This window comes from Gossypium raimondii, chromosome 7 (genome assembly GCF_025698545.1).
Source record: "Gossypium raimondii isolate GPD5lz chromosome 7, ASM2569854v1, whole genome shotgun sequence".
Taxonomy (NCBI): domain Eukaryota; kingdom Viridiplantae; phylum Streptophyta; class Magnoliopsida; order Malvales; family Malvaceae; genus Gossypium; species Gossypium raimondii.
In genome coordinates, this window is record NC_068571.1 from 47,385,967 (window position 1) to 47,399,104 (window position 13,138).

The 13,138-nt window shown below is 32.7% G+C and overlaps 2 protein-coding genes across 3 annotated transcripts; both read left to right on the forward strand.

The window, feature by feature from the left end:
- The first annotated feature begins 1,179 nt into the window (after positions 1 to 1,179).
- On the forward strand, positions 1,180 to 13,079 carry LOC105786528 (uncharacterized). 2 transcript variants are annotated; one of them, XM_012613022.2, is made up of 14 exons: positions 1,180 to 1,466; positions 1,582 to 1,610; positions 1,698 to 1,800; positions 1,887 to 2,058; positions 2,266 to 2,451; positions 2,564 to 2,703; positions 3,513 to 3,789; positions 4,289 to 4,506; positions 4,742 to 4,840; positions 4,920 to 5,443; positions 5,773 to 6,542; positions 6,809 to 7,007; positions 7,573 to 7,751; positions 12,773 to 13,079. In XM_012613022.2, the coding sequence occupies exons 1-13, from the start codon at positions 1,295 to 1,297 to the stop codon at positions 7,732 to 7,734; spliced, it is 3,051 nt and encodes a 1,016-aa protein (XP_012468476.1). In that variant the 5' UTR covers positions 1,180 to 1,294; the 3' UTR covers positions 7,735 to 7,751; positions 12,773 to 13,079. The 2 variants fall into 2 exon arrangements, with proteins under 2 accessions (XP_012468476.1, XP_012468468.1); XM_012613014.2 differs by lacking the exon at positions 12,773 to 13,079 and having other exon boundaries at positions 7,573 to 7,911.
- On the forward strand, positions 9,630 to 13,079 carry LOC105786543 (30S ribosomal protein S21, chloroplastic). The gene is made up of 2 exons (XM_012613032.2): positions 9,630 to 10,310; positions 12,773 to 13,079. Exons 1-2 carry the CDS (start codon positions 9,895 to 9,897, stop codon positions 12,882 to 12,884), a joined length of 528 nt encoding a protein of 175 aa, XP_012468486.2. The 5' UTR covers positions 9,630 to 9,894; the 3' UTR covers positions 12,885 to 13,079.
- Positions 13,080 to 13,138: the final 59 nt, after the last annotated feature.

Genomic DNA, 13,138 nt, shown 5'->3' on the forward strand with positions numbered 1-13,138 from the left:
AACTTTTAAAAAAATTCATATCAACATTTTTAATTAATAAAATTATTTTGATTCAATCTTCTTGTCTACGAGTAATTAGATTTAACTAATGATATAAGAGTATAAAATCAAGGGTAGACACCGCTTAGAAAAATTATGGGTAAACTATCAAAATAGTCACTTTTGTTTGCCTTAGGTTACATTTTAGTCACTTATGTTTGAAATGTTACGTTTTAGTCACTTACGTTATCGTGTTGTAACATTTTAGTCACTGAGTCGTTAATTGTCGACAATGGTGTAACGGTAAGTTGATGTGGCACGTTAAATCATCATTTCAAATGAAAATTTTAGGTTAAATTCTACAATTGGTCCATATATTTTTTCATTTTCAACAACTTAAAATTTTTCTTTTATGTTCTTCTAACTTTTTTTTTCCATTCTCTTATGCTTCTCCCTCTATTTTCCTCCCTTCTTCATTTCTTTTAACATAGTTTTCTATGCTTTCCATTTGTAACTAGTCCACAAGCTCGCCTCACTAAAAAAAATTAAATTGTTCAAAAAATAAAACATAGAAAACTACGTTGAAAGAAATGGAGAAGGAGAAAAACAAAGGAGAAGCATAAGAGAATGGAAAAGAAATAAAGTTAAAAAACATAAAAGAAAAATTAAATTGCTCCAAACGAAAAAATATGGGGACCGATTGTATAAATTAACCTAGAATTTTGTTTGAAATGATGATTTAACGTACACATCAGCCATCGTTATAATTGCTAATGTAAACTAACGGCTCAAATGACTAAAATGTTACAACGTGATAACATAAGTGACTAAAACGTAACATTTCAAACATAAGTGACTAAAATGTAACCTGAGCCAAACAAAAGTGACTATTTTGGTAGTTTACCGAAAAATTATATATTATATTTTTTAAATATATAAAGTTTATAAGTAAATAATGATAAAATTGTACATTCCCTTTCAATTCATAACATTTTAATTTAATTTATTTTAAAAGTTATAAAATATTACTTAATACAAAGATAAAATTATATTTTAATTCTTATTAAAATTTATAACTTAATTTCTCTTTTAAATTAAAGAATTAAATTATGTTAAATTAAAATATGAAAATTAGATATCGCAGAGTAAGAGGAACCAAAATCATAGTTTTGGCTATATAATATGTGGTCCTTACTCCATGCTCCATAATCTACAAACTTGACTTGGTTCAAGCGACAGCGTTTCAATAATTTAGAAATATTCTGTTTTGGCTTTGGCGGAAACAGAGAACTGATAGGAGTCGGCGACGGTGGAGATGGAGGCGGTGGCGGCGGCGAAGAGCAAGAGAGAGGTGGAGAGCAAAGTGATGGAGAAGGTCGGCGAAGTGATAAGGGAAATAGAAAGAGCAAAGCACGTCGAGCAAGTGATTTGCGCTCTTCACTCTTTAGCTGTTCTTCTCTTCCCCATCGATTCCTCTCTTCTCTCAGGTCACTCCTTTTGCTCTTCTCTTTAACCTTATAACAATTATTGTCGGGAAATGTTTCTAAAATATTTATACATATATATATATTTTTTTTTTGTATTACTATCATGGAATTACAGGGAGCATTGACGAGCATTATAAAGACCAGGTTTTCTTCTTATATTCGTTTTTTTTTAATTAACCTTTTTTTTGTTTTCTTTGAATTTTCATTATTTGTGTTTCTGCTTTGTTAAAGGTTATTATTGCAAAAGTTCATGCTGCAAATGAAAGGGATGATTGGTGGAGGGCATTTTATCAAGGAGCTGCTTTTCCAACACTGGCTCGTGTTTTGTTGCTTGGTAATTTATATTCTTTTTCGAAGTTATCACTGCTTTGGCAAGAATCAAATCCACTATTTTTCTTATATAAAATCTGTTGTTTGCAGATGTTGCTTCCAATTGGCTCACATGTTTCCCTCTTTCAGCAAAGAAACATATCTATGATGTTTTCTTTGTCAATGGACTTTCAACTGAAGTTGTACAGGTTTTGGTTCCTCACCTACAGCTGACCAGCAGTGATGTTTTCGATGTTGATGTTGTTCAGTCAAATGTAGAAAGGTAAGCTGGGTCTTCTGTTTAAATCGATTGCTATATGTGTAATTTATTGGATTTGGTATATAAGTGTAATCATTCATTGTACCATATATGAAATAGTTGAAAATGATACTATTGAAGAGGTTCCATTGTTTATTCTTATGAAACATATTATGAGATATGATAGTAAATTCATAGCATACCTTTGGACATGTTTTGAATTGATGACAGGTTGCTTGTTCTTTGCCTTCTCGACAATGATGGGGTGTTTAAAATGGCTTTGGACTTAGCTGTTTCACCCCATTCAGAAGATACTATAAATGAAAGGCTCAAGTCAGTTGTGTCTAGGGTAGCACATATCGTAACATGTATTCCCGACAAAGCACGATTGAGAGCCCCGCCTTTACTTTCATCACAGTATCCTTTACTTCTGCGGCACTAGTTATTCTGTTTATTTATTATTGCCTATCCATGTGTTTATTTCAAAAATGCCTTTTATTAATGATTTTCCTTTACAAAAGCATTATAGTTTGTTTTTCAAGCAGATCACTATTCAACTTCTGATTGGCTTGGTAGAAAGGCAGGCCATCACTGATAAAAGTGAGATGGATGTTAACCTTTCATTTCTTGGAGAAATATTTTCCCGCATCGTTCGACGTGGATCTTCAGGTAGCGAGATATTTCAAGCGGTAGTGTTAGATTTTCTTTCTCTCATTTTGCTTATTCATCTCCATTTTAGTGAACTTGTGCTCCACTATGAGTTATATATCGATTTTGTTAAATGAAGAACAATTTGTATGAGTGTGACTTTCTACTCTCATCCATTCTTTAGTTTTTACTCCTCACTCTTTCAGATAGTTCAATAAGTAATTCTGTGCTAAATAGATGAGTGTCATTTGGTATAACCTGAGTTTCTTATTTGTGAATGCAGAAATATTTGTTCATCTAAGAATGCATCTCATGTCATATACGGTGATTTGATTACATACTGGTGTTTGTGCATTTACTATTTCCTAGTTCTAAATATTTATCTTGCATCTTAAATGCTGCCAAAGATGATGAAACTTTTATGTAAGTTGAACCTGGAGAAGCTAAGGTAAATGTGAAGATTGTGCATGGTGATACTAGGATCTTCATCTTGAAGAGGCAAAAGGAATGTGTAATTTAAATCCAAGGGTTATGGTGTAGGGTTAAATTTCTAGAGGAACATTCAGTGCTATTAATTTGACAATTATGGTAAACAGGCATGAGGGTCCGAAATCATGAAAGTTTGTGCACTATAGTTTGGAATGTCACATAGCATTAACTACGTGAAATTTAACTGTGCTTCTTTTAAAGACATGCTATCCAAGTATTCTGTTCATTACATTACATTCAGCTGATAGGGATTTCTTTAATTTCTTTTTTCTTTTTCCTCTTTAGGCAAGCAAGATGGTGGTGAAATTGACACTGAAGTAAATTACATTTATTGCTTGCAGATGTGCTGTTAAGTGAAGTAACTCCCCAGGTTCTCAGACATGTTCGAAGTTGCTTATCTTCAAACACTGATGTAGTTGACACTGATGTATTTGAGTCAAACCCTGAATCTCAATTTTGGTTAAAGATAATGGAAGCAATAACAGATTCCTACACTGTTGAAAGAATTGCAGAACAGCTTTTGCGTCAGCTTGCAACTGAGCATGCAAGTGATATTGAAGCTTTCTGGGTTCTTTGGATATTGTTTCATCAGTTACTAAAATCTCAGTCATCAGTCAGGTTGGTGAACATTTGCTAGTTTATATCTTCGATCAATTGTAGCTGATTATTTTAATTGGGTTGTTCCTTTCATTGCATCTAGGCCATTCAGAATCAGAAGGAATGACAATCTTATAGTCATGAATCATTACAATTAACAGCACTAATTAGGATAACTTGCATGCATATTGATGGTCTGAAATACAATAAATTGGAGAATGAACGTTTCTTTTCTCTTCCTTTCTGTATATTTATCTATAAATAAATTCAAATTGGATATTAATAATTTGAAATTTGAATATCCAACCGTAATCATATTGTTGTTTTCTTTTGGTGAGCTGTGCTACATGCAAATAGTTGTGTGATACAGAAGTATTTTATAATAGATAGATAAATAGTGTAGCAGATTGTTATACTTTATTGTAAATCCATGCAATTTAGAAATTCACTATATAGATGGCACATTGTACTGCTTTGTTTCTTTTAATAGCTGATCTTGTTTTTCATACTTTTTTCTCAGGTCCATGTTTGTTGACAAGTTTTTACTGTGGAAAGTATTTCCTGTTTGTTGCCTGCAGTGGATCTTGCAATTTGCTGTTCTTGAATGTTCACCCATTAAAGATTCGTGGACTAAAGGTCACGAAGCCACCAATGGTCTCTTAGACATAGTGCAACGCCTGGCTGCCGTATGGTCAAAAAGGGACTTTGTACAATCAGCCCCACTAGAGCAGCAAGCTTGTATCCTTTACTACTTCCACAAATCAAATTAAAAGTTCTCAATTTGGTTGACAATTATTGAACATGCAAGATGTAGAAACTTAAAAATTTACCAGGGGAATCAAAGATTCATATCTTGTTTTAGTTATTTTCTTCTAAACCATACCAACACCTCCAACTGCATCCGTCCATCCATTTTCATTCCTTTCTCGCCTTTTTATTTGTCATGTTCTGTTTCCCTTTAACTTAAAAACAGATATAACTGCTGCTTTAGGCCTTTGTCTGGAGAAGATGTCCAAAGAGGAACTAGATAAAACAAAGGATGCAATGCACTCAATTCTTCAAGGAGTCAGCTGTAACTTCTTGTAACTTTTGCTTCCAAATTGTCATGGATTTTAGCTGGTCACTTACTTTTGCACTAATACTGTTAACAGGTAGGCTGGAGAGCCCTGCAGACCTAGTGCGAAAAATGGCTAGCACTATCGCTTTAGTGTTCTCTAAAGTAGTTGATCCAAAAAATCCTCTATATCTTGATGACAGCTGCAATGGGGAGACCATTGACTGGGAATTCGGATTAACCACCTCTGAGAAAGGGAGCTTGTCAGTCTCAAATGCAGAAAAACAAATTGATGAAACAGGGACGTCAACCAGCGCCACTTTAAGTAAAGACTTAGCACGTGCAGCTGATGGTGGGAAAGGAAGTGGGGTGAAGAGTAAAAGCAAGAAATCCTCAGAGTTCAGTTTGGTTGATCCAGATGAGATTATTGATCCAGCTACTCTAAATTATGAATCGGTCTCTGATGAAAATGATGATGATGATGCGAGTGAGAATTCTGATTCATGTGACTCCTCTTTGCAGCCATACGACTTGACAGATGATGACACAGATTTAAAAAGAAAAATTTCACAGCTGGTTGATGTGCTTGGAGCCTTAAGGAAATCTGATGATGCTGATGGGGTAAGTGGTTTGAGTTCACCATTCATTTTTTTCTTCACGAAGATGATTCAGTTTGCAGTATCTATGAGGTATAAATTTGATATGCAATATGAAGACTCTTCGGGTAAATTTTGCTAGAAAATTTGATTTTGGCTACCTAATTGAGTTTTTATTTTCCTTTTTATCCTTTTGGTTGCTCAAGTGACTTGGTTTATAAGCTTAAACATATATTAGAAATTGTTCCCTAGTTGGAAGTTATATGGCAGATATTGATTATGAACACATTTAACTTTTTTCTAGAGAATCTTAGTGGAAGGTCTTAATTGGTAATGTATGTTTTAACATTGCAGGTGGAGAGGGCTCTAGATGTTGCTGAAAGTCTTGTACGAGCATCACCTGATGAACTAACACATTTAGCAGGTGATCTTGTTCGAACTCTTGTACAGGTTCGTTGCTCTGATGTAGCTGTAGAAGGCGAGGAAGAATCGGCTGAAGAGAAGCGGCAAAGAGCTTTGATAGCATTGGTTGTCACACGTCCATTTGAATCTCTTGATACCCTAAACAAACTATTATATTCACCGAATGTAGATGTTTGTCAACGCATAATGATACTTGATGTCATGACTCTGGCAGCAGAGGAGCTTGCTAATGCTAAAACTATGAAACCTAAACATCAAAAAGGGCCCCTCATATCAACCATTTCAGAACCTCAACCCTGGTTCTTGCCTAGCAATACAGGGCCTCCTGGCGCTGGATCATGGAAAGAGGTCTCAGATACGGGAACCCTTCTGAACTGGTCGATCCGAAATGAAAGAGAACTTCCACTAAAACCCGGTCAGGTCAAGAGAGGAAAGACTCGCCGGTGGAACCTTAGATCAGGAAATATACAAGAAAGCCAAACTGAATGGTCTCAGAATAAGTTTCCTCTCTATGCGGCAGCATTTATGCTTCCAGCTATGCAGGGATTTGATAAGAAAAGACATGGTGTTGACTTGCTTGGTCAAGACTTTATTGTCCTTGGAAAACTCATCTATATGCTTGGTGTTTGCATGAAATGTGCTTCCATGCATCCCGAAGCATCTGCATTGGCTCCTCTTCTTCTTGATATGTTAAGAGCCAGGTACTTGACTCAAACATCAATATGTAAATGTCCTGTCATGATTCCAGATCTTAGACGCAGTAGCTTTTATGGCATCAGCTGACTAGCGTCTAATAGTACATATAGATTGACAACCTCATCGGATATTTTTCTCATGGTCATGATGGATGTATGTGCATGCATGCAACTGCATTCATGGTGGTTCATATTTATTATTCATAATACATCAAATCTTTATGCGTACATAATTTGCTGATCTGCCATTTTCCACGATTTTGTTAACTCAGGGAGGTGTGCCATCACAAAGAAGCATATGTCAGGAGAGCTATCCTTTTTGCAGCATCATGTGTGCTCATTGCTGTTCATCCTTCTTCTATAGCATCTTCCTTGGTTGAAGGAAATATCAAAATCTCTGAAGGGCTTGAATGGATTCGTACATGGGCCCTTCACGTTGCCGATTCCGACCCAGATAGAGAATGCTATACGGTAAGCAAAGAGTTCTTACCACTTTTTTCAGTTTCTTATCTCATCTCTGCTTCGGTTTCAAGAGATATCTCTCTGATCTATGCCTTTTTAAGAATGCTTAAATATTTTGTCCAAGTTCTTTCATTTTTGTAAATGGCTAATCCAATCCCATTTAGGCATGTTTGGACCGGTGGTTGAACCGTCAGACCACCGGTTCCCAATTTATCTGGTCCGACCGGTTTGTCTGGATCAATTGAATAAATTATTAAAAAATCATAAAGATATTTAACAAATAGAGAAAATAGGTTCATCCAATGGTTCAATCGGTTTTTTAGCCTTGCTCAACCAGTTCACTAGTCAATCAGTCCAACCCCTTATTCTAGACCAATACCTCGGCCGGTTCCCAGTCCGGCCAGCCAATCCAGTCTAGTTCTAAAAACAGTGCTCATATTATTTTTAATTTTTGAGCTTAGACTAGTAGCCCGGCTCTCGGACAAGTTTAGTGACTAGGACTGCATTTCATTTACTCGGTTGATTTATTAGAATCATTATGTTGTTTAATGCCAAAGTTTAATTCTGATTTTAGATGGCTGTATCATGTCTCCAACTACATTCTGAGATGGCCCTTTTAGCTTCCCGAGCGCTAGAGTCAACCGAAACTACATTCAAAGCCAAGACTATTAGTCTTTCATCCAATCTTTCGAAAGGAACAATCAAAGTCCCCAACTCCAATATTCAATACTACTAGATCCATTGCTTGTCAATGTAAGTCTTTTCTCACTACATTTTAACTTTTCCCATTTTGCATATAATTATATAAACTGCTCGAAATCATCTTCGTGTTTATATAAATTCTTGTTTCAGTTTATTTCAGTTGGTTCATCTTAAAATGTTTAAATTTATGATAACTTTTCCCTATTTATAAGCTCTCTTTTGTAGGTAGAAGTGCCATAGCAATTCTTGTATTATACTTTGAATTTACATTTTAGTCTCCTTACTTTAAAAATGAGCAAACTAGTTATTAAACATTAGATAAATGAGCAAACTGGTCCCTCATTAAATGCTTACGTGGAACTTTATATTAATTAAAGTTGAGCAAAAAAGGAATAATCCACTTGGAATTTTGAGTTAAAAGCACTTAATATTAAAACTGACCCATACATTGTGAATCTTCATCTACTTTGTTTACTTCGGATCAAAAAACTCATAAAAGGCTCTCTTCCTTTATCACTCTCAGTCCTTTATCAATTAAACCCTTTGACTGACGGTTTTTGTTGTTCATTGTTATTATGTTGATGTGTTGTTAACGGTTATTGAGTTAGCCATTATGATGTTGATGTGACAATCCATGTCGGTGTTCATAAAATTATTAAAAATTTTAGTCCAAAATGAATTTGGACAAATGAAAATCCAAGTTCGTTCAAATCTCGTAATCCATTTGTGTAGATTTATTTTGGATATAGTTTTTAAATTACAACAAATTTTAAAACATATAAAAATTATAAAAATTATAAAACATTATAAAATTACGAAAATAAATGAAAAGGGCAGTTCTTGCTATCTTACAATAGGTAAATCCTATTTTTTAACAGGTTTTAAGTTCTTACCGTTGTTTTCTTCTGTTTTCTATCTAATTTGATAGTTGTGACATTGGTATTTGATATGCTTTTATAATCATTTTCGGATGCAAGATGTAAAATTATAATGTTGAAAAACATATTTATTGTTTTGATTAAACATGTGCCTAAAATAAGAAAACAAGACTTATAATAATGAATTTGTTTAGTATAGATGATAAAAGGATAAGGTTTTAAATCATATGGCCATGTGTTCAAATTTATGGGATTTACCTATTGTGAGATGATAAGAGAAGTTTTTTACATTAACTTGAACAAATGGGTTTATAGCAACAAAAGCAAGAACCATCGTCTTTAAATTTTTATATAATCTAAAAGACTAAAGCAAGAACCATCGGCTTTAAATTTTTATATAAACTAAAAGATTACGTTCATTCAGATTATAATTGTTGAAATTGGATTGAATCGGTCAACTGGGGCGGTTAACCCGTGAATCAATATGAACTGAGATAAAAATCAGTTGAGTTGGTGGTTGACCTAGTTGAAATAGTTTAATATTTTTAAAAAAAAATTATGAATTTATAATAGTTTATTTCATAGCCTAATCAATTTGATCATCGATCCAATTTCAAAAATCATAATTTAAATTTAGATGAACTATTTATCTATTTGTGCGGATTTATTCTCGAGCATGTTAGCATAATAATGATCAATGATAGAAATTGTTAGCCAAAAGCTTAATTGATGCGTTTTAATATTTTAGGGTGTAATTGATTTTATTTTTGTATACATTGTGTCGGTATAGGCTTATTCAAAAAATTTAACCAATATTTATACATTGTATAATTTATTTTTTACTGCTTTATTTTTCTTTATGACATTGAGGATTAAATTTAAAATAATGAGAAAATATGAAAATTATTATGATGAACTTTTGGTTGTTTTCATTTTTGGTATATTTTACCTTCTTTTTTTTTTTTGCTTTTTAGATGAAAGAGTTTTAAAAATTGCAAAAGAAATCAACTTACACGATATCTAAATGTTGGGGTTAATTTTTAAAATCAATATATAAATATTGAGGGTTAAAGTTACTATGCCAATGGTAAAATATGCGACATCATCTTTTCTTTGGTGATCAAAAAGATAAAATCAAATATTTGAATGATCGTTTTGTAAATATTTATAATTGAGTGACCAAAAATGAAATGTATCAATAGTTTAATCACTATAAGTGTAATTTACCCAAATATTATAGAACTTGAGTAAAGCAAAATTTAAAGATTGATATTGTAAGTGGGAGCCAAAGCCAGAAGCATCACAAGTCAGCATCAATGGCGTTTTCCCTCACTTCTCTCTCCAAATCACTTTCCTCTCTCCTCCCTTCCCAACATTCACTACCAAATCTCCCCCAAAACCCACCAAATTTCGCCCCGCCGGTTTCTCAATCGGACCCCAAATCAACATCCATTCGTCTTTCTTCCTGTTTGACCACACCGGCCGAAGAAACCAATGCCATAACATGCCCATCGTTTGCCTACGCCAATACCCTTTTCTTCAAATCGGGTCACTACAACGTCCAGGTGGTGGTGGCCGACAACGAACCGGAGGATAAGCTGTTGGGCCGGTTCAGGAGAGCCGTGTTTAAAGCCGGTGTTATACAGGAATGCAAAAGGAGGATGTTCTTTGAGAGCTCACAGGAAAAAAAGAAGCGTAAAGTAAGAGAAGCTTCTAAAAGGAACCGCAGAAGGTTTAGCTTTCCTTCCCCTTTTTCCCTTGTTTCTTTCATAGCTTTTAATTTAACCACAAAAAAAAATTCAGTATTGGGGTTTATTATCTGTTTTTTGATTTTGATGTTTGTAGTTTTGGTGAATTTTCATAATCTGGATTGGGATCATCGTTTTAACTAAATAGGCAGAAAAAATTTTCTGATCTTCAAATTTGAATTTTGAATTTTTTTTAGGGCTGAAATGAAATTTTTATCATTGTATTAATTTATAACTTTACTGATTTTAGAGGGACTAAAATCATAATTTTACCATGTTTGGAAGCGCCGGCCCTGCTTTCGAATATGCTTTTTTTGCACAGATTTTTTTTCTTGTGTTCGCAGACATGGACGATTTATTAAAATTTTCAAGTTAATATTTTCAGTTATAATTGTTTAGTTTTATGTTTAGGAACTGGACTGATTGGTCCTGGAATAGGTCGAGTATCGGTCCGGAACAAGAGATTAGACTAATTGACTCGCAAATTGGTATGAATCAATTGAACCGGATTACAAAACCGGTTCAATTAGTGGTTGAACTAGTTAAAGCGGTTTTTTCTATTTTCCATTTTTATAAATTTTTAATCGAACTAATCGGATCGATGGTTTGAGCGGGTTTGATCATTAATCTGTTTCTGAAAATCTTATTTTTTTAAATTTAAAAATTTAAAATTCTAATATTTTGATTATAATACCTCTATTTTTATAAGATTTTATGATGTATATATTGGGCTGAATTTTGTAAAAGATAATACATGTATCTCTTTATTTTCCTGGAGGGCTTATTTCAAGGTGGAGTGCTAAAGTATTAAATGAAATTTGAGGGTAAAAGTATCATGGAATTTTTATATTAGGAGTTAGATTTAATTTTATTTTTTACCTAGAAAATGGATAAGTTAGTGACGGTATTGGTTTTTTTTTTAAATCATGTATTTTTACTGTTAAAAACTAGCCTAATCAAATAGTTATATGTGGTGTACGATATATGCCTCATTTTCACGTATAAGAGTCTGTTTTTAATAGTAAAAATAGATGGCATTTTTGATCTATTAATTACTCATTTATTGAGTAGAGAAGTAAAATGCAATTTGCTCGAAGATTGCTCCGCCTCATTGCCATGTCAAAACTTTGGTCTCTATGTTTTTAATGCTTAAATTTTTAAATATATATATATATATATATATATATTTTCCTTCTTTCTTTTGCCTACAACAACAATGTTGCTATATATATATATATATCCTTAAAATTCTCGTATCTATTGTCTATTTTTGAGTGAGTTGTCTCGTTTCATGTTGCCTAATTTTCTTTTGAATACATGGTGGTTGGTTTAAACTTTTATAGAGAATCTTGTTGGTTTAATTATGCCCTGAGTTTCTGTATTATTGGAACTTTTAAAATATAATCTTTCTGCTTTTATTTTTAGGAATTTAGTCTACCTATTTATCTGATTTGAAAATTAAAATAAAACCAAATTGATAACACCACTACTGAAATTCTGATAAATTTGAATATATGTTATTTTAATATTCAAAGTTTTGATTTAAAAATTATAATTCAATTGATAGCACATATTCAAATAAATTTAACATAGCTCAATTAACTTGTTATTAATTGGACTTCAATTTTAAAGTAGCCAAGTAGAGAGGTTAAGTTCTTGAAGTTAAAATCTTAAAGGATTAAATTTCAAGTGTTTGGAGAGAATAGGCACCGGAGACAAAATTAGGCCCATTTGTTTTGCTTTGCGGGTTTCTTTTTGGTCTATTTATGCCTCTAATCACTCTACTCTCTGGATTTTCGAAATTTAGTCCCTTTGCTTTTTAATTTTAATAATTTAGTACTTCTAATTGACTATCTAATTTAAATTAAAGTTCAATCGATGACACTGTTAACTGACTTCTATTAAATTTGAATATATGTTATCAATTGGACTTTAATTTTTAGATCAAACAATATTCAAATTTAACAAAAATATATTAATAGTATTATCAATTGAACTTTAATTTTCAAATCTATTTTATTAAATTGTAAATTTTTAATATAAGTTGTAAGGGGTTAAATTAAATTTAAAACCGAATTTCTGATTTTTTTATCAGTTTTTTAATCGGTTCAACCGACTATTACTTATTAGTCCAATCAAAAAAATTCTAGTACAGGTCTGGATGAATCACCGCTTCTCCATTCAACCGACTGATCCAATCGAATCAACATTGGTTTTAACTAATATGGAAGTTATGGATGGCAATGAGAGCTTTTTGTTTCTTCATTTTTCTTAAAAATACTTGTGTCATAGCCATATCTGATGCATGTTTGAACATGAGTATATAGATTTGTCTTTTCTAAAGGTCCTTCGAATACATAAAATTCAAACACGTAATGGTATTAGGCATTCACATCCAAATCCGAATAACATAGTTTATTGAATGATCTGTTTTGCTTGTTTTCAGACGCCCGAAACCGAAGGATTCGGCACAATCTAAAGAGGAAACCAGTAAGAAGGATGACGATGAAGAAGATGGAGATAATTGGGAGCTTCCTGAAGGAGACTTGCCTTATTAAACCTAATTTCAGGTTATAATTTTCAGGATTTTCATTTTAATTTATGTTATTCCGAGTTTTCATTTTTTTCAATTGCTATTCAATTCCAAAGAAAAGATTTCATCTATAGAACCATAAGAACTTTAAAAATATTAACTTTATTAAACAATGAATGATATAGATAGTAAATATTAATTTTATTCCAATTTGACATTATTTGATTCTCTTTAATCGAATAGGGATGTTGAGTGTTTTAGTGTAAATATTAAATTCTC